Consider the following 23,938-nt stretch of genomic DNA (forward strand, 5'->3'; position numbering starts at 1 on the left):
GGATTTATAATTGAACTTGTAGAAATTTTATTGTGATACATTTATTCAAGTTTATATAGTTCAATGTCAACAATATAAGCAAAGACTTGACAATCTTGGATTCATGATTAAACTCTTCTAACAGAAATTCCTCTTATTACACATAAGCAAGCATAATTTTCAGTTGGTATGTGGTGACAGGAGTTACAAGAGGCACACACAGTTAGCTTTTTCATCATAGACCTATTGTGACCGTCGTCGTTTCTAAAGTAGGCAAGTTGATGGAACCTTCAGTTCTCTGACAAGTCTGTGCCTTTTTAAATTGACCATTTAGTCTGCCTCTTAACTGTCAGTGTTTTCTAGTATTCAATTCTTGGCTTTCTTATCTTTTTAGTCTATACCTGTTCCTAAATCTCATTCACAATCATCATTTCAAATCTCTTCTGAATACCTGTAACTCCTAGATTGAACTCCTCTCTAGCTCTCTGGAAATGTCCATAACTGATTCCTACACATTTCCCCTTCAGGGATCCACATGCATCCTTGGTTCCACAGTCCAAGTCTGTTCTCATCATCCACCACTCTTACACAAATCTTCCTCTGATTGTATCTCCAATTTCAATGACTGGAGCCAGAAATGTGGGAGTCTTTCTAAACTCCATTCTATCATCCAACAGGTCACCAGAACCTGTTAACTATGCCCCTTTAATATCTCTCAGATCCATCTCCTTATTTTTATAATCCCATGCAATGCCTTAATCTGGCTTCCTCATTTCTTACTGTGATGACTGCTCTAGCATGCTTTCTTTGCTCAGAATATATTCCACTATCTGAGCACTCTTCTCTGCCTTCTCTACCTGCACACAATCCTCATTATTTTTTACCTGGATCATTGCAATAGCTCTGCCCTTGCCTTTGCCACTGTATTCCCAACAGAGTCACCAGATTCTTTAAAAGCCTGAGTCAGAGTCTGTGACTCTTCTACTAGCCATTTTATTCAGAGTAGAAGTCCAAGTCTGATTTTCTTTCTTCTACCTGTCTCCCCATTTTTCTCTTTCTCTGTGCTCTAGACACAATGGCATCCTTGTGATTTTCTGAATTTTTCCAAGCACACTCCTGATTCAAGGCCTCTGTGCTTTCTGTTCCCTATGCCTGGAATGTCTTTCCCAGATAGCTGCATGACTCACACTTTTAGCTTTCATAGGTCTCAGCTTAAAAGTCATTTTATTGGTGAGGGAACTTGACAACCCTTTATAAAATAATAACTACCCTGCACCACCCTAGTCTACACTCTCTGTTCTTATTTATTTCCATAGCCTACAACAGATCCTGGCATATAGTATAGGCTTTATAAATATTTGTTGAATAAATGAATAAATGTACTTACTGATTACAGTTTCTTCTCCTGTTAAGTCAACAGCCATACTGCTGCCAGAATGATCTTTCTAAAACAGGTCCGATTCTTGCACTTAATGTATTAAAAATCTCCCATGACTCTTTGCTCTTGGGTTAATGTCCAAATGGTTTAGTGTTTCATATAAAACCAGTTAGGATCAACTTTCTTTCTTATCTCTGTGGCACATACTCCAAGCTCCAAAAAATTTCTATTTTTTTTCCAAAAAATTTCTAAATTGTCTATTCTCATTTGCCCTTTCATGTATTTTCATATATTTGCACATTAGGTTCCCTCTAACTGGAATTCTTCTCCCTCCATTGTTCATTGGGCAAAATTTGTATTTCCAGAGACTTTCCATTTCAACTTATCTATCCATCCACCCGTCCATCCATCCAACCATCCCATCCATTCAACTAACAGATGTTTTTGGAGTACCTGCTCCATGCCAGGCACTATGCCAGGTACTCTCATAGCATCCAGAGCCCATTTCTACTACAATACTCCTGTGATCATGACTGTTCTCTTTTCTGGCTCACTTGCTAGTTTCTGTGCTCCTTGAGGGCTATGGCCATATTTTTCATGTCTATATTCCTAGCAACTAGTGTTTAACAAATGGCATGCAATTATAAAAACTGTACCAGCACTGTGTACAAATGACACCAAGTTCTTGTCACAGATTCCAAATACACATTAATCATCAATCCCCAAATGACCCATAATACATATCAACTATCAACTAACGGCCACAATCAGAAGTTTTCTGCTGGTGTGATTTGAGAATTGATATTTTTATTAGGTGTTGTGCATTCCTGCTGGTTGTTTAAGTACTTAGAACATTTAATACTATTTTCTTAATTTAGATTTTTTAAACACCAGAATACCACCTTGCAGATTTTTAATACCTACACTGCCATGACTTTGCGACTCATTAAATCAAGAAGTTGTCAGGTGAGAAACAGCATATTATTCCAGCCAACACGTTTGCTATTGCTGTTATTTTGTTCCCATTTAAAGGCAGTACCAACAAATTATACCAAGTCATATACTGCTATTAATGTTCTTAATTGTAGTTTAGCACCAAACTCTAAACAGAGAAGGATAACATTTCACTAATCATTTTATTTATGACTAACTTCCTTGTTTACAGACCTGTGGAAATTATATTTGAAGAGCTGCCTATAAACATATGATCTCTTTAATAATTCCATTTGTAAATTATTTAGCATCTGCATCCCGCCGTTATGTAAGGACCATGTAGTTGTGCTAGCTCATTAAAACTGCATTACTTTCGACCCCAGAATTCACCAATGGGATTTTATTATAAACAAAATGAAATTTTGATTAGGCTTCTAAAAGAAGAGCTTGTCAAAGTAAATACTTGCTACACACATTGACATGTTATCACAGTGCTGAAAAACAGCAAGCTTTTAAGAGAACAATGATAATTAAGGTACAAATTTACTGAATCAAAGGAAGGGAAATTGTTTGAAAATCATACAGTAAAAACACAAAACAACTCCTAAGTCTAAAAAATACCTGTAAACTGAAAAAGAGAACTTCTTACTTGCCATTCAGAAGCACAGAATTCATGAAATCAGAATGAGATTGAAAATCTAAAAGTCAATTTTCAAACTGACCAGCTTTTCTCCTTGTGGGCACAGCTAAATAAAGAGCTTTGCCAGTCCAAGACTGTCAAAGATTTGCTCAAGTGAGTCCCTTCCTTAAAAGAGAGTGTGAAAAATTTGTGTCCTTTCAATTTCACATAGGAGTCTGGAGGGTGCTCTGCTCTTTGACCTGCCCTGGGAAGAGATCTGTGCAGAAGTACCTTGAACTGTAGTACGTATCCAGGTTTCAAAGTCAAATCTCGAGTTACTGCAAATCGATCCCCGTCTGATTTTCCAAATACCATGGCTGATGGCGTGGCAGAGCAGAAAGTCTCATTTTTAACCATTCCTTCATTAGCCAACATCAACCAAACACTCATTTGATTCATTGGGTAATCAAAAGCTGGCTTCTCATAAAAGTTCTAATAGAAACAATACAGACAACACAGGAAGGCAATTTGATAAGCTTTGAAAACAAGAAAGGAATTTTCAGTTCATAATATGCAGGGCCATGTACCATTTTATTTCTAGGATAATACAGCTGAATCTCTAAATTATTATTATTATTATTTTTACTGTCACAAACCTTTCTTTCCTGATGATTTGACAACCGAAAATATTTTGCCACTGTGCATGTAATTTTATAAACACAGTAATAATGTGTTTGATGTCTTGGCTAGCCTTCCTAGTCTTTAAAAAAATACATATATCTAAATATTCTTGGGAAATAGTAGCATAGAGAGATAACAGAACAATGAAGTGCAAACCAGAAAAGTAAGTACAAACACTGAAACTTGTGTCACTTATAAAACTTAATGTTCCCATTTAAAGGCAGTCAAGCACTAAATCTTTGGGGGAAGTGAGAAGTTCTTGAATCCCATCTACTTTACAATCCTGTCTTCTTAGAGTTCAGACATAAGAAAGATACCTGGGGTAAAGTTGGGTTCACAATTGGGATGACCTGCTTTTGCTTCTCTGACAGGATGATGATGTCATCCAATGCCCACTGGTCGTAGCCCTCCCCTGAGAACACAGGCTGCCACCAGCGGAACCTGGTACAAGGGGTCTTAGCAGCAGCTGGGAGCTCCAGGTAGACGAATCTGCATAAAAGCAAATCATTTATGTTGGTAAGGGAAAAGCTGTGTTCCTCTCAGCAGCTGTTAAAATAACAAGAGTAGTAACAAGAGAAAGTTTAGTTTCGTTTGAGCTCTTGATTTTTTGAAAAGTTTCTAAGTTTGTTTTGTTGAAAGATTTATTTATTTGAGAGAGAGAGAGAGAGAGAGAGAGAGGGAAAGAGAGTGAGTGAGCATGCACACAAGCAGGGGGAAGGGGCAGAGGGAGAAGGAGAAGCAGATTCCCTACTGAGCAGGAAGCCTGATGTGGGGCTTGATTCCAGGACCCTGAGATCATGACCTGAGCTGAAGGCAGACTCTTAACCAACTGAGCTACCCAGGTGTCCCCCAAAATTTCCAAGTTTAGATCAATCAACAGGTTTAAAGTTGTTAAGTGCATTTAGTCCTGGTCATGTTTATTCCATTTGTTTTATTTTATTTTCAAAAAGTTTTATTTATTTATTCATGAGAGACACACAGAGAGAGGCAGAGACACAGGCAGAGGGAGAAGCAGGCTGCTCGCAGGGAGCCCATGGAGGACTCGATCCCAGGACCCAGGATCATGCCCTGAGCTGAAGGCAGATGCTCAACCACTAAGCCACCCAGGCATCCCATGTTTATTCCATTTCGAATTGTATCTTTTTGCAGCAAATATTTCTACTAAATTTGATTTACTGAACAGTCTTTTGATGACCACGACAATGGCATCACGTTTTTAAGAAATACCTCAAAAAACTGTTCCTTTGAATGTTATTACATTAAAATAGCATTAAAATTTTTCCCAAAGCAATTCTAACTGTGCATTAATATGCATTAATAACGAAATAGGAAAATCACCCATAATCTTCTCCACAGGGTTGACCTCTGTCAACATTTTGATGTATATCACGGAAGCATGTAATCTTTTACAGAGGTGAGATATACGTATAATTCGGTATCTGACAGTTTAAAATTTCATATTATATCATAAGCACATTCTCATGTCAGTATAATTATTTCTTAAGATCATTTTATTGTCTATGTATTTTCATGATACAGACATTGTTTATTTGACTTTTGTCATAAATAATTCTATAACGAAAATCTCTATGCTTAAAGCATTACCTATACCTCAGTTTATTTCTTTAGGTAAGATTCCTAGAAATGGAATTATTAGGTTGAAAAAACTACTCATGTTTAAGGCTCTTGCATTTTCCAAAATTTCCTCCTGGAAGAGTCATACGGTTTGCAGAAAGACATGAGAGCACCTGTCTTGCTGCTCCCATATGGAGAGAACACTGGTGTTATCATTAAAAAATGACCGCTAGACTGTTGAAAAATGATATCTCTTTTATTGCAACAGAGGTTGGCTATTACTCATATTTTATTAAACCTCTAGATTTCCTCTTTTGTAACATCAAACTCATTTCTTTTACCCATTTTTAAAATTGGGATCTTAGTGGTGCTCTTGATAATCTGTATAAGCTCTTCAGAGGAACATCAATCCTCTGTTTCTCATATTGGCTGCAAATATTTTGTTTTGTTCTCTTTCACTGTTTTCTGTTTTCTTTGATAGAGATGTGTTACACATGTACGTAGTTTTATGTTGGCATGTAGTATATTTCTAGGTAAGTAGCCCTCTTCTCTGTTAATTCTTCCATTGAATTTGTGTTTAGGAAATTTAAATCTCACTTAATGTTTAAATCTTTAACCAGTCTTTAACAGTTTTTGATGGGGTAAGGTAATGACCTAAATGGATAATTTTCCCCCAGAGCCTGCCCATTTTTTTCTAACATTGCTTGATTGAATAACCATTTCTTTCTCATTGATAGTTCATGCATCTTTTTAAAAAAAAAATTTCATTTATTTATTTGAAAGAGTGTGCACATGGGCATGAGAGAAAGTGAGAGACAGAGAGAGAGAGAGGAGAGAGAGCACGAGCAGGGGGAGAAGCAGAGAAAGCAGCAGACTCCCTGCTGAGCCGGGCTCTATCCCAGGACCTTGGGATCATGACTTGAGCTGAAGGCAGAAGCTTAACTGACCCAGCCATACAGGCGCCCCAGCATTCGTCTTTTCTTAATATACAAGTATTTACATGTATTTGAGTCAATTTCTATGTCATCCATTTGGCCTCATTGTTTGTTCTGTTTATCCATACACCATTTAAATGTGTTTTAATATCATATAGGGGGCAGCCCCGGTGGTGCAGCGGTTTGGCGCCTCCTGCAGCCTGGGGTGTGATCCTGGAGTCCCACATCGGGCTTCCTGCATGGAGCCTGCTTCTCCCTCTGCCTGTGTCTCTGCCTTTCTCTCTCTCTCTGAATAAATAAATAAATCTTTAAAAAAATAATATCATATAGGACATTCGTCTATTTTTTCCCCCCAGAAGGTTAAGCGATTTTTGCCAATTTATATTTCCAGATATAAAGTTCTCCCAAGAATACCACTAAGATTTTGACTGGAATTGCATGAAACAAATGAAGAGAGATCTTCATATCACAATATTTACTTTTCCTATCCAGAGACACTGTATTACTTTCCATTTATTTGTTTTCTTTTATATCTCTGAGGGAAGTTTTGAAGTTTCGTAGTTCTTTACAGAGATGCTCAGTATTTGTTTGCTAAAGTTATGCCTTATATTTACGTATTTGCCACTCTGAATGGGATTTTTTTTTCCTGATATCTCCCCACTCAAAATTTCCCAACCATTTTAGTGTCATAGAACTCTTTGAGAATGTGGTGAAATATTCTGGCCCTAAAGAAAAATTCCTATAAATAAAAATGGAATATTTCTGAAATTTGAAGAAGCTATTGAATTTTTGTTTGTCTACATAGTAATCTAGTCACTTTACTGGTTGTTGAATAATTTTCAGATTGACCATGATCATGTTTGGACAAAATAATCTGAATTATTTTAAATTGTTGTTTAAACTAGTTTGGCATCATTATCAATTCTCTTTCTCCTGTCCTGGTGGAAATCTCACCAGTTTCTGTCTCCTACACACCATTTCTGACATTCTCCCTGGATGGTATGTCTCTTGTTTTACCCAGCTGCCTCTCCTCTGGTTTCTGCCTCTCTCTGTGTCCCTTAGAGGAAATATTTTTAGTTCTGTCTGCATGACTCCTTGTGTTCTATTGTGGAAAGTTATGTCACCTTTAAGTGACTCAATGTTTTAAACCAACAAACTTAGCAACCTTGAAGTTAGCAAACAACTATATGGTAGACAGTATGTTCAAATATATTTAATTTGTAAGAATTGGATCTATATAGTCTTCAATAATATTTTCCTTCAATAAAAAAGATCCAGCTGTAAAATGCAAAATAAGATGTTAAAACTTGAAATGGGTGATGGTCAACATAATTAAGAAAAAACTCTGTTGGGACGTCTGGGTGGCTCAGTGGTTGAGCATCTGCATTCAGCTCAGGGCATGATCCAGGGTTCCTGGGATTGAGTCCTGCATCAGGCTCCCTGTGGGGAGCCTGCTTCTCCCTCTGCCTGTGTCTCTGCCACTCTCTTTGTGTCTCTTATGAATAAATAATAAAATCTTAAAAAAAAGAAAAACTCTGTCTTTATGTGAAGGTGCAAATACTGAGATTATAAAATTGAATACTCTAAAAGTGATATCCCTGAATAGATTTTAATGGCACATATAAAACATAAAGTATAAATACAGAATTTCAAAATACTGCATAATCGTAAAATAACTAAATTTAAATATAGAAAAGTATGTGCATTGCCGGGTATAGGCATTAGTATTAAATATGAATCATTTCTCCAAATTCCTGAACCATCATTGTCTAAGACTTTTATTACATATACTCCTCATCCATGAAAATAAAGATAGGGATGGGCCAGGAAAAAATTTAGAAAAATCTGAGCTCTACAGATATTTTACCTAGAATTAGCTCTGGTGCTATCTGAAAACTTTTAATAAAATCTATTTTGCTGTTAAATCTAACCAATGAACATATATATTTATATGTTAATATATAAATGTGTATTTCTCTCTATACATAGAGTATGTGTGTGTATTCAAAAAACCTGCAAATGGGAAAAGTGAGCATGGGCTGTCCCTATATCATGGAGTTTCTGTGGGAACTCACAATTTTTCTTAAGTTCTTTAAGAATTCAGATATGAAAACAAATGCTTTTTGTTCTGAAACAAATGAAATTTTTATATGTGCAAGCGTTAATGACATTTTGGAAACAGTGCAATGAAAACATACTCTTTATCATTCCTGAAAACCACTGGAAGGCCATCAGAGGCGCTTACCTGGGTTTGCTGAAGTCTGAGAAGTACATTTCTGCCAGCAGGTGCCACTGGATGCCTCCATTGTTGCTGTACTGAAGGAGGACACCCTCCTCTCTGCTGTCTGGCTTGTTACACGCAGCACTCTCTCCACCAATCTGAATGTAGAACTGGACAAAGTCCACCCAAGAAGTGTCCAGATCCCAGCTCACCAGCTGTCTTTTCCCCGCCTTTCCAAAAGATAGAAGAATTACAAACTCAATCATCTGGGAGCTTGTTGGCATTTTGTTGTTTCAGTTTCAAGATCATACAAACATCCTAGCACCAGGTGGAAATGATTTTGTCCTCATTTAACGTTCAGAGGTGTGAGTTATGCCATTGAATTCTTTGCTCTGGAGGTGGCAACTGTTCCTGAATACATTTGATGAGTCTCTGCATCATTGATTCCCAGATCTAGTTATGAGACCCTTGGGAACTGCTAATTATAGAAAGAGTATTCAAGTCTTTAAAAATAAAGCAAAAATTAATTTTAATTAAAACACTCCCTATATTTGCTTTGTAAATTTCCTCCAGGCAGAGTAGTAGAGAAGAAAGACCATATATGTTGAAATCAGTTGGAGCTGGGTTGGAATTTCAGCCCATTATTCATGCTGTTCACTAGCTGCATGACCTTTCTGAGCTTTTATTTTCCTCAAAGGTATAATATGGGTAATAAAACCTCCCTTATAGGGTGCTGTGACAATTAGATGAAATACAAGTTGCATGTAATTTGCCTAGCACGTGGCAAGCCTCTCCCGAGATACCCCTCACCCCCTCCTCCCTGGGAATTAAAGTGAAACTGGCAAAATAGAAACTTCTAGTCAAAAAGAAAGAGTACTCATGTCTCTGAGGTTCCTAGTCTCTCTGTCTCTGCCTCCTTCTTGGAAACAGGTTTGGAGGGATCATTTCAATATGTTCTTGTGACTAGGAAATGGTCTCTGTGTTTTTAAAAAATATTTTATTATTTGAGAGAGAGAGAGAGTTAGAGAAAGCGAAAATGCACAGAGGGAGAGGGACAGGGAGAAGCAGACTCCCCACTGAGCAGAGAGCCCACAGCGGGGCTCGATCCCAGGACCCTGAGATCATGACCCGAGCTCAAGGTAGATGCTTAACCCACTGAGCCACCCAGGTGCCCCTCTTTAAAAATGTGAAGAATTTCTTCAAATCCAGCAACTTGCTTCCTTTGCTCAGTGCGTCCCCTACATGTCACAGTCCTGTTGTGAAGTACTAGATTCAAATTGACAAGTTTTATCATCAGTCCTGTTGTGAGTAAATGGGTTCATGCTAATGGGATGGAAAAAAGGTTTGCTCGTGTGATTTTCCCACCCAAACAGATACTGCCAAGGCTAATCTACAGACTGCACTGAATTGGTCTTGGAAACCTCCCAAGGAGTTCAATTAAAAGTCAGGAAGAAAAATTGAGATAGGATACATAGTATAGAGAAAAACACCCCTCACACTTATAATTTAAACACTTCTCTAATCCACTAAGTTAATTAAGAAGGGGTTTCAGTTATTAGAAGACACAGGGGAAATATTTGGGGATAATTAAAACAGTACACTGTTACTGATAAATCTAAAGCCAATTAAAGAGATTCCAAAATAAATGAGGGTGCCAGAGAAATGAGAACTGAAGTTAAATCCTGAGTCAGGAACTTACTCTTTGGAACTCTCAATTTTAAGTACATATTGAGAAAATCTTAAAAGTAATACACATTTTTAATGTGTTATGTGTGCTTTTGATTTTTCTTTTTGTTGATCTGAGATACTATAAGTGAGAAACACCTCAGAGGTTATTATAAGCTGGCCTAGAATTTTCATGCCTCAGGATCATTACAGGAAGACCACTTTTAAGAAGAAAACCTACAGAACCTAGCTAGTTAATTCCAATCCAGCAAACATCTATGAAGAATTTGGCACATGGAAATGAGCCAGAAGGATAAAAATCTAGGGTGAGGAGAATTATAAAAATCCAATTATCACAATTAGCTGGTTGGAATGATTGGTCTATTGTGAAATTCACAGAGCGGTGTTGTTTTTCCAGGAGACCACGGTGTTGGTTGACAAAGGTTTTGAAAGTGTTTTGTGGGATTTTTTAAGTGGTGGAAAATATCATACGAATGCTTAGTTTGGCATTGAAGATGTTTTTTTTTTTTTCCCCAGAGAATAGCACAAATCATTTTCTTTTGTTCAATGACCTGAAATGCTGAACATTGCTTGAAAGGGAGATAAAAAAGAAAAAAGGAAATGGCTCACAGCGAACTTTTTGTCAGAATTTAGAATTTGATGTAACACATGCTTTGCACTTTTTCTATTCTACTATGATGAATGTATTTATGTGTGTATGTGTAGACATATATACATGTGTAACGTGCGCACGCATGTGTGTTGGGAGTAATAGGTTACAGATCTCCTCGGTCTTGGAATGTGAAAAATACTCTCCTATTTCCCCCCAACATTCTAGGTCAAAATGGCTCAGTTCTTTAAGGGTTTAGATAAAATAAAACACGTTTAAGGGTAATGCCTTCAGAATCTGGAGACTTTTTATAATACTATCTCTAAAACTATTAAAATCTTTAATCAAAATGCCACTAGAAAAATAATTCTACTCTATTTGAAAATAACCATTTCTTTAGAACTTCTTGTTTTTCAATTTTCTTTCATTTGTTTATTCATTCCTTTCTTCAGTAATAATTTTTGGGTGCCAATTACACCAGGTACGATACCACAAACTCGAAAGGAGAATTCACCAGTATGTGTAGTGATCATAATGACAATTAGGGCTGCAGACCAAATTTTATTCTTCGTTGAGTCCCATTTGGTCATATAACCATCTATCAATTATCTAATCTATTCCATCTCAAAGGAACTAACCGACTTGTAAATGCCTACCGCATGGCATGCATATTTCTAAGTTCAACATCTTATCTAGAGTTCAGCTCAGTTAGTAGGACTCAGCATCTTGCTGGGTACTATGAGAATAAAAATCAAAATTTGACTTATTTATGTACAAAACACAAAAGAGTGAGAAATTCAAAGAAAGGGGAGATTCGTGTAGTTTGCCATTATCTCACAAAGCTCCATGGAGCAGCAGGATTTGAGCAAGGCGTTACAAGGTAGAAGGCATCATGGTCGGCAGTGGAGAGTAAGCAAAGATAGGGAAACTGGCAAAACTTGGGACCTGGAGGAGATATTTCTGTTTGGAGCAGGGGCGTGACATTTCAGAAAAGAAAATAAGTTGTATAGTTAGGGCAGCAGTACTCGAGAGCATCCTGAATGTCTGTGATAGAAGAGGGACAGGATAGAGCACATTTTGGGTTTAAAGTAGTTTGCAAAAGGTGGTGGATGTGCAGAGCTGTTCCTCTGGGTTACTGCCTCTGCGGGCAGGGGCTGCCAACCTGTGTGCGCCATCTCTCTGCTCAAGGAGTGAGTATATGACTCTGGGTAGGCCAGTCCGAGTACACCATTCCCCAGGACCCTGGGATAGGCCAATCAGAAACCTTTTTCTACAGAGTTGCTCAGAAAGCTCTGTGGCCCTGGCACCACTCTCATAATGACAGCTGGCCTGAAAACAGAGGAGAGAGGTCTGTGGGCATTTGAGTTTCTGGTTCCAGATAATCTCTGAGGCCAGTTTCATCTAAGCCCTCTTGTGTTTTGATGATACTAACCGAATTATCTCCTTTTTTGCTTAAGCTAGTTTTTTCTCACTTTGAATTCAAAACAGATCTCCTTGATATAAGAGAAAAAAGGGGAAAAATGCCCCTCGGATATTCTGACAAAAACTTAGGGAGAAAGCTGGATTGAGAGGGGAAGAGAATGGTTCTACTTTTGAAAGACTGATTTTAAGTTAGTGGCAGGGCATACACATGGAAATATCTAATGATACCAATTTTAAATATGTTCTTATAAAATGTAATTGTGATAGTTAACTTACTGAGCTATTTCTATGTGCCCAACACTATTCTTTATCCTTTACCTTCATTAACCCACCTATCCTCCCCAAATTCCACTTAACAATACAGAAAACTGAGATACAGAAAGATGTTTTATGTCTGCAAGATGAACCAGCTAATGAGTTTTGGAGCTTAGGCACAGATTCAGGTAGCTTTATGATTGAGATAATCTTGAATTAAAGTTATATACATATTAACATGTAACCTTCCTATGTGTAAAGTATTTGTGTGTACACATACATGTTTACTGGGGTGTCTGGTAAATATTGGTCAAGGATTCATAATCTTGTTTTAAAACTGATGCTTCTGGGAGACATAATTTCCCCATTTCTGAACAATTATACAGTGTATCCTGATCTATGCAATGTACACTGGTCACTTGTGGACAATTATCTCTAACCATAATGACCAGTGGATGTTCAATGTCAATGGATAGGAAATATCATCAGATGGAATTCATCCCTGATTTTCTATCATTCTCTATCTTGTTTGCTTGCTGATTCTTTGTTCTGCACCTGCATCAAAACAAAACCTGTACCTATTTTTGCATTTGCATAAATTAACTTATTTTGGATTTCAGCCCAGATTCCACAACATATGAACCCTACAGTATATCACCCACATCTGCGTGTTTGTTATGTGATGTAGACTGGGACATTTCCAGTTGTCCTAGAATTGATGGCTATCATCCTTGCTGGAAAGAAGTGGTTTTAAGGATCTTACATTCTAAAGAGAGCTATTAATAAGCAGGGTTAGACATATAGCTCATGGGGGAGAAGTGGACCTGCTCCCACTCTAGTCCTTTTGAGGACTAAATAAAGAGATGAATTGGGGGGTTGGGGAGAGAAAATAATGTCCTGCCTATATGGTAGCAAGGGAGGAGGGGAAGGTAGTTCGCCCTTCCCCGTTGCTAACCAAGCAGCAGGGGCTGGGCATGTTCAGTAGTAGACGAGAATCAGTCTTAGAGATTCCCAGTGGCACTCTAGGCCCTCAGTGGGGTCTATGGACCTTTCTGCCCAACCTAGTGCTGCCTCTAGTGAAGGTGAAGTGCAAGAAAAACTTCTCCACTGTCTCTGTATGGACTTCATGTTTGTGTGCTCCCAAATCCATATGTGGAAAGCCTAACCCTTAAAGGGATGGTATGATGAGGTGGGGTCTTTATCACGTTATGAAGGTGGAGCCCTCATGCTGGTATTTGGTGCCTGCTTCTTCTCCTTGTGCTCTCGACCATGCGAGGATACAATGAGAAGACGGTCATCTATAAACCAGCGAGCAGACCCTCATCAAACACTGAATCTGCTGGTGCCATAATCTTGGTCACCAGACTGAGCTGACATAAGACATGAGATGTCTGCCCAACATGGACAGGTAGTTCCAGGGAAGAGCTCTGCACATCCCCAAACCCCACCATCACCCCTCCTTCCTCCAGTCATATTCTTGAGATTAACGGATTGATAAATGCAACAAACACTTATAGAAGTGCTTTCTAGGTGTTTGGCACTGTTCTACGTGATTTAGAAGTACTAACTCATTTACTCTGCATCACGAGCCTAATGAAGTAGAATATTCTGGTCTCCACTGTACAGATGAAGAAGCCAATTCATACAGAGGTGAAGGGATTTGCTCAAAGTCACGCAGCTAGGGAGTGGCAGGGACTGCAGCAGGCAGTTGTTGCTCTTAACTTCTAGGCTTCCCCTTTGCCACCATTCCTCACTCTTCACCCACAGGTCACACGCTCATGCACCTCCAATGCTGGGGTCAGAAGACACCAAGTCCCTGTCCCACTCAAAGACGCTCAAGACATAAGCCCGGCAGGAAAGGAAGATGATGAAATTTAAATCAGGTACAAGAAGGGCAGGAATTTTCAACTGCCCTAACCTGGGTTTGTAGTAACCAAAAACAATCATCAAGCTATAAGTTTCCCAAATAGAGTTCAGCGACAGGAATCTGACAAAAGAATTTAACAGTCAGCAGTGTGTGTGTATGTGTGTGTGTGTGGGAAACTCTCATGTTTGTACCTTCTGAGCGCAGACTGCTCCATAAATCCGTCACATATTGAAATAGCCATTGCCCTGATCACGTATTCCCCTACGTGAGTTGCACCTTTGTCGTCACTTATCCCCAGCTCTTACCTTGCTGAAATACAGAGATGATCCAGATGAGATGACCCCACACCCTTGTTCTGGTTTTACAATTTCTCCCCCGATGACTTCTTGCCAGTCAGACTCCCAACCATTCTGGTTCTCAAAGTCTGACATAATCGTGGAAGGAAGAGCAGCTTCCGGGTGGCACTCGGTGCCTTGGTATCCCTGGTCGCACCTATGAGAGTGGAAGGGCCAAGTAGACAAGTCACAGTCCCTTCTGTGAAAGCCATGGCTGTGTCCCTGCAACATTTCCCATGTCTCCCTTCTGCTCAGACCTTAGCATTCACACTAGATTTGTCTCTACAGTGCCAATCTGTGTGTGTGCTCGGAATGATCTTCAGTGTTTGACACCGAAAAGAAGAAAGGACAGAATCCTTTTCTTAAAAGAAATCTGGCTGTAACAGCAGACCTGAGGCACCAAATAGTAATGAAGGAGGACATGGGGGTGTGTGTGTGTGTGCATGTGTTGGGGGCAAGGGGGGGGGAAGAGTGGGATCCTCTTGAAAGTCACATAGAAATGCTTGTCTGCTCATCCATCATGTAGCTCTGGCCCTGTTTTATAGCTCCTCCTTCTGATTAAATTACGTCTCTTTTAGAGTCTTTAAGCATTCGAGTGCATTCCTACCTCATCCTCATTAGCGATAACCGCTTCTCCCCCTGCCCACAACCTTGAGCTTCTGGCAGGGTGCGGGAAGCAGCTGTCTGACATGCGCTTTAGGACCATCAGGGGCAGAAGGGAAACAACAGTAAGGCTCTCTTTAACCACCGAAGAGGACTTTGGCATTAATTAATAAACTCTGAAGTTTATACCAGGGAGGCCTCATCTTGAGGTTAGATTTTGAAGCTTAGGATATACATCTTTACGACTTTACTGAAATGTAACAGCATCTTTTATATCTAAAATAAGAACAGAAAGGGGAATGGCTTCCTTTTGGCTCTTTCTTCATCAGTGTGTCCATGCCACTCTGATGACAGCTGCGGTGTCATCCCTCTGACCACAAGTCCTGAGAAGGAGACAGGTGGCGGGGTACGTACCTGCACACGCCGTGGTCACAGGAGCCGTGCCCGCTGCACATGTTTGGACACTGCTGCCCAATGTAAATGTTGTCCAAAGCCCACTCGTCCTGGGCTGTGTAGTAGCTTTGACTCCAGCGGAAGCGGGTGGCACTGGACCTACGGACAAGGAATGGTAGCAAAAACAATATTTTAAGTGACATGTGACAGCACAAAGAATGTCAGAGTTCAGACTCTTTCAGATAACTAACTTTCTGGAATTTGCATTTAGCTGCCATTTTCTTTGGTAGTTGAAAGCCTGTCTACTCAATTATAAGCTGATTCAACAATTTTACCATGATGAAAAGTCTAGAAAGAAATCTGTGCTTTGGATATATACCTCAATCTTAATTCAATTTGCGACACTTTAAAGAGAAACAAAAATATAAGATTTCTTTTGTTGTTACACAGAGGTTTCATGCCAGGAAGAATAAAAAGAAAGGAAAAAAGAAAGAATATTAAAAAAATAAAGATATATACAAAAGAGCCTCTCTTCCACAGAGGAAAATGTGAGGTGTTTCAGTTATGGTAATGTAATTTCTTCCAAAAAATAAACAGTAGTTATTGGAAAACTTCCAGTGAGCTATCAGTATAAAACAAAAGTTTTGTTTGGGGGTATTGTTTTGGGATTGAGGGGCATGTTACAATGTACTATAAGAAGAACATGTTCTATAAGTGAGAACATCTGAGTGCTAAATTATGCTTATTATTTCTGAAACATTAACTTGGGTAGGTTTCATGGACAAGCTGATGCTAAGTGGAAACAAAAAGTTAAACAGTTCATTACACACAGAAATATGTAGGACCTGGATTCATCTAAACCAGATAGAAAGTCTAAAGAAGAAGATATTTTGAGAGCAATGTTCAGAAAGTTTCCATCTTCTGACAGTCACAAAAAATTCTTTTCAAATCACATCATATTTTTTGCTTCTAGAAATGTTCAGGGCTTGTGATCAGTTCTTTTTGGTCAAAGTGCAAAACAAAAGAAAACAAAAAGGATTTGCAGACTTAATGTGCATGCTCAGTACCGTTGATTAAACCTTCCTCAAGCACACTGTCTACACATACACTTGACCTTAACTGCTCTGAAAAAAATCTCTTAATGTCTACTGTATCAATTATCCACATAGTAAATACTCCCCAAGTATGTACCAGATTGTTAAAATCCAGACTAAGCCTTTATTGTTTATTTTACCAATGATCTGTGGCTAATATGTTGCATTTTAATTCCTAGTAGGATCATTCCAGGATTCACTGAGATGTGTCCAGTAGACACGGGTTTGCTGCATATCAGTGCTCGTCATGATACGTGCGATGACACAGATACACTTCCGCTACGGTAATAGTCTATATGTGAAATCTAACAGTCACCACAATTGTCATAGCCTCATTAATAAGAAATGGTTATAGAAGATCCTACAAAGTAGGTACAGAGTTTTAGAGCATAGAGCCCTACAAAGAAGAAGCAAATTAAAGTTTCATATCTCAGTGTCATGCAAAGGAAAGATGACTATATTCTTTTAGGACTGATGATAATCTGAGTCAAGTCTGAGGTCACAGGCATCTAGATTGTGAGCTCTTTTGGCGACAAGGCCATCTTTTATTTCAATAGTTGGCACAGGAACAGAAAAAAGTAGGTGTACCAAAAGAGACTGCTAAAAAATGAGTCAATGAGCAGATGAACAAGCCAGGAAAGGGCAGCCTTTTTCTGACTTCTGCAGGTAATGGGAGTAATGAAATGTGCTGGGACTCTGGGGACTTGACCCCTTGGACCCTAGCTTTGCAATTTATCAGCTGTGTGACCTTTAGTGAGAAATTTAAGCCTTCAGGCTTTCTAGTTACTCACCTCTCAAATAAAAGGATTGGGCAAACCAATTTCTAAGATCCCTTCTAGCTCATAAATTTAGTGATTGTTCTGGGGTTGTTGACTGAGGGGGATAGTTTATTTTCTATATAGTCACATGCCTACATGAAACCCATGGCATACATTATTTTGAAGTTTTGATATTTCAAACATTAAAATGGGGTTGGAGGGTTTCAGAAATCTGTCCTAGATTTCCCAGTTTATTTATGTTTCTGAATAGTCACACATAAACACATTCTGAATTTTACTAAGCAAATTAGTCCTTACATACATCTTGCAAAAAAGAGAAAGATATTTCCTTAAGACAAAAAGATTAAAGTGTATTTTTCCAAGTAAAATTACAATCCATGGTTTAATGTGCTGATCTTAATTAACAGAAAAGGAAGCAAAAAGAGGTTGAATATTGGCTTCGTTTTTAGTGAGAAAAAAAACTAGTTGTGTGAGCAATCTCCAGGTGGTCACACATGAGAACACAAGGTGTGATCTCACTGATTTGCAGCTGCATCACTGCTAAATATTGCCCTCAATACAAATATTTAATTTGCCAGCCCTCCCAGGCCCCAAGATCTAAGCATTCTTAGAAGGAAAATCTTGTGCACTCTGCATTGGGTCTGAAAATGGGACCACTGGTGGGTGGATCATGAAATGAAGTTGACTTGCATTTAAAACCCAAACTCTATGGATTCCCCAAAGCAACAAAACTTGTCAGGTCTTGTCTTGATTTGATTTTTTTCCCATATAAACTTCTAGACTGAATTAAAATAGCACTGAGTTATCTCTTGATAGTTCGGTATCAAGGTATCAAGGCTGAGGAATCAAGGTAAATGAAGGATGACTAAATTGTATTTTCCACCTTCAAAGTTGCTGTAATTACATTTACCCAATTATTTTGAAACTCATTCAGTCATTAGGTGTAGATTTGTTTATGAAGTCAGCAACTGACAGCTGTTTGGGTCTCATTAGGCCCTGTTCTTATGTAAATGTCTCTCATAAAAACAAAATTAATTTTCATTGGGTAACAAATTTCAGTTCATATACGATATAATTTCTCCAAGCAGGTGTATATATAGTCAATATTTCCACTCTAAGTTGTCCTATCTGGCATATTTTCCAAAGCTAACAGATCTTTGATAATGTGGGAACCACATTTGCTTGTGTGTATTCAATTTAGAGTTGTATATGTGTGAGTCAAAGCAGCAGAACAAAGATTTGCCAAAAGGAAAACTGCTTCAAACTAAACTGCACTCCCTTTTCCCTAGTGCTCGAGATTAACATGGTATTTGCAAAAGTTTGAAATTAATATAATAAATAAAGTTATCAAGAATGCCAGGGACAAATAATGCACTTTATCCTTATAGCAGAGCTTTAAAAAAGCATTATAAATCCCAAAACAATGATAATAACCAGATGAACACTATTTTTTTTTTGACATGTAGCAATAATGTTTAGTTTAAGGATTGGCAGGAATGTGAAAAGAAAATATCTGATTGGGTTGTTTTGTTTTTAAAAAAATATTTTTACTTTCTTTACCCAGGGCTTTGAAGACAATTTGGAAAAGCAGAGTTCAATTATTCACTTACATGGGCTTAAAGGCAAATGGCTGCAGGAATAATCTAGTAGATATGGAGGCACATTGAATTAAAATTCTACTTAATTCCCCAACATTTAATGAGTATCCAACTTGCGGCAGGCAGTGATGGAACTGAGATGGTTAAGGGTCAAATAGATATCCTCTTAACTGTCTAATAAACACTGATGAGAATTGATCTTTTCTATACTAAAATGAAAGTATACTCTACTAAACTAAACTATAACTAAACTAAACTATACTAAAGTATATTAAAACTTTACTAAACTTTCAACCCAGTAGTACTATCTTTAAAGCTGGGAAAAAATAATGCAACATACAATTTGAATGTCAAAGTTTTTTTTTTTTTTAATGAAGGACAGTATTTTTTGGAAACTGCCTAAACTATATTAATTAAGGATAATAGTTTAGAGGTGCCTGGATGGCTCAGTTGGTTGTATCTGACTTCGGCTTAAGTCATGATCCCAAGGTCCTGGGATTGAGCGACACCTTGAGCTCCCTGCTCAGTGGGGAGTCTGCTTCTCCCTCTGCCCCTGCTTGTGTGTTCTCTCTCTCTCAAATAAACAAATAAATAAAATCTTTTAAAAAAAGAATAATAGTTTATAACATTTCTGGGGATGAAAAGATTTCTCTAAGATATACTATCTCTAAGATACACTTACCATCAGAGTTTTGAAATAGTGCCCCACATGTCAATAAATAAAAACCTGGGGCAGCCTGGGTGACTCGTGGTTTAGCGCCGCCTTCAGCCCAGAGCATGATCCTGGAGACCCAGGATCAAGTCCCACATCGGGTTCCCCGCAGGGAGCCTGCTTCTCCCTCTGCCTGTGTCTCTGCCTCTCTCTATCTCTCTCTGTGTGTATCTCATGAATAAAGAAATAAAATCTTAAAAAAAAAACCCAAACCTACATTTTTAAATAATGAGGGTGATACACTTAATGGTGAAATAATCAAAAGGAAAAACCTCAATAGCTTTACAGTAAGTATGATGACTATTTCAATTGTTTGATCTGTTGCTTTTTTATAATTGTGATAGATATGCTTGGAATATCATTGATATTAAATACAAATCTTGATTATATTCTCAGCAGTAGACAGAAAAAAAGTAGGATGTTGGAGAAAGTAGCAACAAAGCATTAACAGTATCCAGGAAATGGCTCACAGTTGGATATAAAAAAATCTGTGGAAATCAAATTTCAAGCATTTTATTCCAACTGACATAATGATGAATCCTTAAAAATAATCAAGGAGGCATTCTTCTATAATTCAGTAATTCAATCTTTCACTAAAGGACATAGAATAATAATTCTGGGTTGTTATCTAACCAATTGTTTTTGTGTACAGCCTAACTTTCATGTAAAATAATCTAAGAAAGGTTTATTTAGTAATTTTCTCTTTACAAAAGGGCTCTTAGAAGGCTGATGCCACAGAAAAATAGAATTGTCTCTTTCATGCTTTTTCTACTATATACATCACAGAATCTTAGAATTCCTGAACTGAGAGTAACTTTTAAGATCTAATTAAACTTCTTCATTCTACTCATAAGAAATCAGGCTTGAAGAGGTTGTGAATGGTTAAAAAAGTGTGATTAATTAATCACTGGTAAGGATATACTGAGAACTCAGGCCTCAGCATATTTCTAGTTCAAGGTTCTTTCTTGGGCAAGTTTATCCTATCCCAGGGCTTCAAACAGTACTCATGGTATTCAACTCTTCAACTTAAACTTCTTTTCTGAGCTCCAGATGCTTAGTCCAGTTGGCTTCTTGAGATTTCTGCTTGGATAGTTTATCTCAAACTCCAACTCACAAAAACAGAATGCTTCATTGCCTGCTCCAAATCCTTCCATCTCTGGGCTTTCCCACCTCGGCCAGTGGCACAACCATCCAAAAATTTCCGTAGGCCTGGGATTTACAAACTGTTTTTGATTCTTCCTTTCCTACCACAGCTCTCATCTAGTGCACCAGCAAACCCCATTTGATTAAGATATATTTCACAAATGATGGCTCTTGTCATGTGTTACAATCATACTCCAAACCAACTAAACATCGATTGCCTGGAAACCCCTAACTTGACTCCCTGTCTTCACTCTTTCTCCTACAATCTATTCCTCACAAGGTTCCCAGAGCGATCAATCTAATGCAAAATTATGTAATATTTAGGGAAAAATGTGTTTTCCTCTTAAACATTATCAAATATTTAACTTTCTCCCTAATTGCTGAGGCTTTAGCTTCTTGAGGATGATTTTTACTGTTACTGAAAAAATGTGAATAGAAAAAAGAAGTGTGTATTAAGCTTTTGAAATAAGAAGTAGGGCTTTGGAGCTAGAAAAGAGCCTTGAAATCCAAATTGTCTTGGCATAGGAGATTTTGGATTTCTGTATCCTTCCCTTCTACATATGTCAAACCTAAAGGAACTGGCTTATTGAGTTGGGCAAAAACAGAGATCAGAAAAAGCTAGGATACAGATGGTATTACACTAAGTGAAGTAAGTCAGGTTGAGAAAGGCAAATACCACAAGATTTCACGATTCACTCATGGAATCTGTAATATAAAACAAATGAATAAGCAAACAAAAAACAGAATCAGACCTGATGGTTGCCCCAGAGAGGGAGTTGACGGTGGAGGATGGTCAAAATGGGCAAAGGTGAATGGGAGCTACAGTTTTCCATTTAGGGAATGAGTAAGTCACGGGAATAAAAGGCACAGCATAGGAAATATGGTCAACGGCACTGCAATAGTGCTGTATGGTGACATACAATAGCTACACTTGTGGTGAGCATAGCACAAGGTATAGAGTTGTCAAATCACTAAGTCATGTACCTGAAACTCATGTAATATTATGTGTCAACCATACTAAAATGAAAAAAAGTAGGACACTTTGGATATCAAATTTTCAAATTGAACTTCAATAAAAAATATATTAAAGAAAGGAAAAAATTTTCATTAGCTCTATTTTTCAAATATCCTCCGTAAAAAAGAAAGATCTGGGTCTTTTGATGACAAAGAAAATTCATCTTTCCATTATGCCTAACTCTTCTTTGCATTCAAGGCACGCTAACAGAGAGAGTAAAAGTTAAAGTCATAATTTTATCTACAGATGTCATCTCTCACCAAGTTTTCTGGGGAAGAAGCACTATGACTCTTCGCCACTGCATGAACTCACTGGCGTGGTAAATACTTGCCGATGTGAATTCTTGACAACTTGGCATACTTGGAAGACATTCCTGAAAGAGAGGAAGGCAAAAATTAAACTCGGCTTCTGTTCCTCCTGGGACAACATATTGACTCACTCATCATAAGTGAAAAAGACCTTAGAGAAATCTAATGTCATAATCTTAACTATTTGCAACATGGATGTAATCCATGAGATTTCCTTCTGTGAAGCTGAAACACTTAGGAAATAATGGAAACAAGTGCCATCATAAAATTAAATGTTTTTTAATTCTCACATAAAAACGGAAATGGATTAGGATCCATTTTTTTGACCTGTTATCACAACACTGGCATTTGGTAAAATTATTCTATTCACTGTGCTATTTATGCATTTATTGCAGTGTTAGATCACTGTGTATACAGAATTACATTTTATCCTAAGAAGTACATTTTACCCATTGTCATGCAATGATGATCTGTGTCTGTCTCTTTTCTTTCTTTCTTTCTTTCTTTCTTTCTTTCTTTCTTTCTTTCTTTCTTTCTTTCTTTCTTTCTCTCTCTCTCTCTCTTTCTTTCTTTCTTTCTTTCTTTTCTTTTTTTTTTTTTTTTTAAACATTTTTATTTATTTATGACAGTCACAGAGAGAGAGAGAGGCAGGGACATAGGCAGAGGGAGAAACAGGCTCCATGCACCGAGAGCCCGACGTGGGATTCGATCCCGGGTCTCCAGGACCACGCCCTGGGCCAAAGGCAGGCGCCAAACCGCTGCGCCACCCAGGGATCCCTCTTTCTTTCTTTTCAAAGACGAGAGATGCCAGATTCTATGGTCTATTTGACAGGTAAAGAAAAAGAAAGGAACAGATGAATATATGCTATAGGGAGAGAAGAAAGAGAGGAAGGAGGAAGGCATTTAGAAAGGTATGGAGAGGGAGGGGAGGAGCAAGATGGCGGAAGAGCAGGGTCCCCAAATCACCTGTCTCCACCAAATTACCTAGAAAACCTTCCAATCATCCTGAAAATCTATGAATTCGGCCTGAGAATTAAAGAGAGACCAGCTGGAATGCAACAGTGAGAAGAGTTCGCGCTTCTATCAAGGTAGGAAGACGGGGAAAAAGAAATAAGGAAACAAAAGGCCTCCAAGGGGGAGGGGCCCGCGAGGAGCCGGGCTGAGGCCGGGGCGAGTGTCCCCAGGACAGGAGAGCCCCGTCCCGGAGGAGCAGGAGCTGCACCGACCTTCCCGGGCGGAAAGGGGCTCGCGGGGAGTTGGAGCAGGACCCGGGAGGGCGGGGATGCCCTCGGGCTCCCCGGGACAGTAACAGCAACTGCGCGCCCAGGAGAGTGCGCCGAGCTCCCCAAGGCCTGCAGCGCGCACTCGGAGGGGCTCGGGCGGCGGCTCCGCGGAGGGGGCTGCGCGGCCCGGGAGCGCGAATCCACCAGCGCAGGCTGCGGAGCACAGGGCGCCGGGACACAGCCCAGGATCCCGCCTCCCCCGGGACAGGCAGAGGCCGGGAGGGCCCAGGACAGCGAGGACGCTCCTGCCCCAGCTGAGCACATCAGCGGCCCCGCCCCGGAGCCTCCAGGCCCTGCAGACGGAGTTCCTGCCGGAGCTGAATCCAGGTTTCCAGAGCTGCCCCGCCACTGGGGCTGTTCCTCCTGCGGCCTCACGGGGTAAACAACCCCCACTGAGCCCTGCACCAGGCAGGGGCACAGCAGCTCCCCCAAGTGCTAACCCCCTAACCTCAGCACAACAGGCCCCTCCCCCAGAACACCAGCTAGACTGACAACTTCCAGGAGAAGCCAAGGGACTTAAAGTACACAGAATCAG

The 23,938-nt window shown here is 39.1% G+C and overlaps 1 protein-coding gene across 2 annotated transcripts in view; it reads right to left on the reverse strand.

The window, feature by feature from the left end:
* Window positions 1-23,938, reverse strand: part of RELN (reelin) — a 498,553-nt gene that overhangs the window by 107,483 nt on the left and 367,132 nt on the right. For both annotated transcript variants that reach the window (XR_012014160.1, XM_072791484.1), the window contains exons 22-27: window positions 22,073-22,185; window positions 15,493-15,630; window positions 14,446-14,632; window positions 8,346-8,551; window positions 3,908-4,079; window positions 3,201-3,401 (exon numbers count right to left, since the gene is read on the reverse strand). Coding sequence is in view for 1 of the 2 variants with exons in the window: in XM_072791484.1 (XP_072647585.1) it covers window positions 3,201-3,401; window positions 3,908-4,079; window positions 8,346-8,551; window positions 14,446-14,632; window positions 15,493-15,630; window positions 22,073-22,185 (1,017 nt within the window). In the remaining variant the exon portion in view is untranslated. The remainder of the gene's footprint in view (window positions 1-3,200; window positions 3,402-3,907; window positions 4,080-8,345; window positions 8,552-14,445; window positions 14,633-15,492; window positions 15,631-22,072; window positions 22,186-23,938) is intronic.

Source organism: Canis lupus, chromosome 21 (assembly GCF_048164855.1).
Source record: "Canis lupus baileyi chromosome 21, mCanLup2.hap1, whole genome shotgun sequence".
Lineage (NCBI taxonomy): Eukaryota > Metazoa > Chordata > Mammalia > Carnivora > Canidae > Canis > Canis lupus.